Source organism: Austrofundulus limnaeus, unplaced genomic scaffold (assembly GCF_001266775.1).
Source record: "Austrofundulus limnaeus strain Quisiro unplaced genomic scaffold, Austrofundulus_limnaeus-1.0 Scaffold201, whole genome shotgun sequence".
Lineage (NCBI taxonomy): Eukaryota > Metazoa > Chordata > Actinopteri > Cyprinodontiformes > Rivulidae > Austrofundulus > Austrofundulus limnaeus.
In genome coordinates this window covers 80,749-82,637 of record NW_013952603.1, presented here as the reverse complement: position 1 = coordinate 82,637, position 1,889 = coordinate 80,749, and the positions used below count along the sequence as shown (strand labels likewise).

Genomic DNA, 1,889 nt, shown 5'->3' with positions numbered 1-1,889 from the left:
AACTTTTGTTGCTGCTGAACAAAAATTTTCAACAACAACAACAAAAAAGCAAACAATAAAAATAATTAAATGGAATCAAACATTTATTAAAATGTTTATATTTAAAGTAAAATCTTGAACTTAATCCCTATAAATAGTCTTCAAACCTCAAAACAGACCAAAGTTTGACTTAKTGATTTCAGCCCATCATAAAAAGCCAAAGTTGAGAAGCAGCTGACCTGAAGAGCAGAAGAGGAGGGTTCGCTGGGTTCTGCAGAGAACATCCTGCTGGTCGCTGATGGATCAGAGAAGAAAAAGACAAGCTGAACCTGAGTCATCTGAGCTGCTGGTTGTTTGTAGCTCGGAGGATGAAAAGGAGGCAGGTTCTTCTCACCTTTGTCTCMTGCTTCCTCTCCTCACATCTTTTGTTCCTTCTCTCAGAGACGTGTTGAAACAGCCGCCGAGCACCGGAGCGTGCTGCCGGTTCCCACAGAAACAAACTTCTGAGGGCAAAGCTGCAAACCGGCGCCTTCAACCAGAAACAAAAAAAACAAAACAAAAACCACGTCTAGAGTCGTGGATCAGCTGCACGGAAACATGAGGAGTCTTCAACAAACTGATGCAAACTTCCTCTGAAACAGAACGTAGTTTTACAGTTTTTGTCAAGAAATTTCTCAAGGGTTCAGAGTTATTTAGCCTTAAAACCAGGGGCGTGTCCAAAAACCTTTCACTGGGGGGGCCATGAGCGGGGGCACTTAAACGTCAATTTAACAACTCTGACTGTGTGAGCTGAGGCCTTTTTTATTTAATTTTACTGATGATGTGACCAGAACAGTTCACTTTTTAGTACCACACCAGTCCAGTTTTTTATGTGTTCTGTGTTTTTATACACATAAAACCATCACCTGCCCTTAAATTAAGCTTTTTGTCCCGTTCTCAATCAAAACTGAAAAGAACGTCTTTAATTTGAGCCAAACATTCACTAAAAACAAGCTTAGTAAGGCAGCRCGTCTTGATTTGATCCTTAAATATGCGCAGAGGTCGGCCCTTAAAATAAGGTTGATGCTGCCCTTTTAAGCTTTTATAAAAACATTGTAATATCTAAAGATGCYAACTGTTTTATATAATCAWTTTTTATTCAGACACTGTACATATGTTCGACACATGGCATGCTTTAATAGGAATGTCGGACAAAAAACTGTTATTTTTAGAGAAATGAGAAATTCCCTTCCTTCATCTTTTTTTCAAATAAAACAAATGCTTTCAAGCTTTTAAAAGAGCTTTGCTTAATTACTTTGTCATATAAAATGTTACAGATTTACATTTATGAATTATGTTACTAATGCTATAATAATGCTGTAACTGTTTTTGTAATAAATGTTTTTTGTTTGTTTGTCGACCCTGTAGAGCATTAGCAATGGGTAATGTGGATCCAAATAAAGACACAAAGTTAAAATGAACTTATTCTAATTATCTTACAAGTATTTGTATTTGCCTGTTGTTGTGTGAACACAATAAGCTATTATTAAAAAATTATATTATGTACATTTTTACCATAACATGAAACCTTTATTTCCTCTTTTGGGTCATAATAGTTTCAGTAAGATTTATTCACTTGTTTGGTAAATCCACACAATCAGGATCAATGGTATTTAGTCATTAAAGGAATAAATTTATATTTATAATCAAATGTTATAACCTCCTGAGGGGACACTTTTTAGACCGGCTGCTTTTAATCGGGTTTTTAGATGTTTTGTAATTGATAAAAAATAACGGATTAGTATTTTTAACTCGTACCGCTCCAAGAAACGTTTGTTTTTATGTTCACGCAAATCTAAAAAAGCCTTTAAAAGGCTAGAGGAAATCAAAACCATAAGATTGAGATTTATGAGGAGAAAGCTGTCTGGTTG

At 35.5% G+C, this 1,889-nt stretch overlaps 1 protein-coding gene across 7 annotated transcripts in view; it reads right to left on the bottom strand.

Annotated features, from left to right (window-relative positions):
- The window catches only part of pkd1l1 (polycystin 1 like 1, transient receptor potential channel interacting), a 33,620-nt gene that overhangs the window by 30,593 nt on the left and 1,138 nt on the right, over positions 1–1,889 (bottom strand). For all 7 annotated transcript variants that reach the window (XM_014018747.1, XM_014018746.1, XM_014018750.1 and 4 more), the window contains exons 2-3: positions 374–508; positions 219–274 (exon numbers count right to left, since the gene is read on the bottom strand). In XM_014018747.1, coding sequence (XP_013874201.1) covers positions 219–274; positions 374–508 — 191 coding nt within the window. The remainder of the gene's footprint in view (positions 1–218; positions 275–373; positions 509–1,889) is intronic.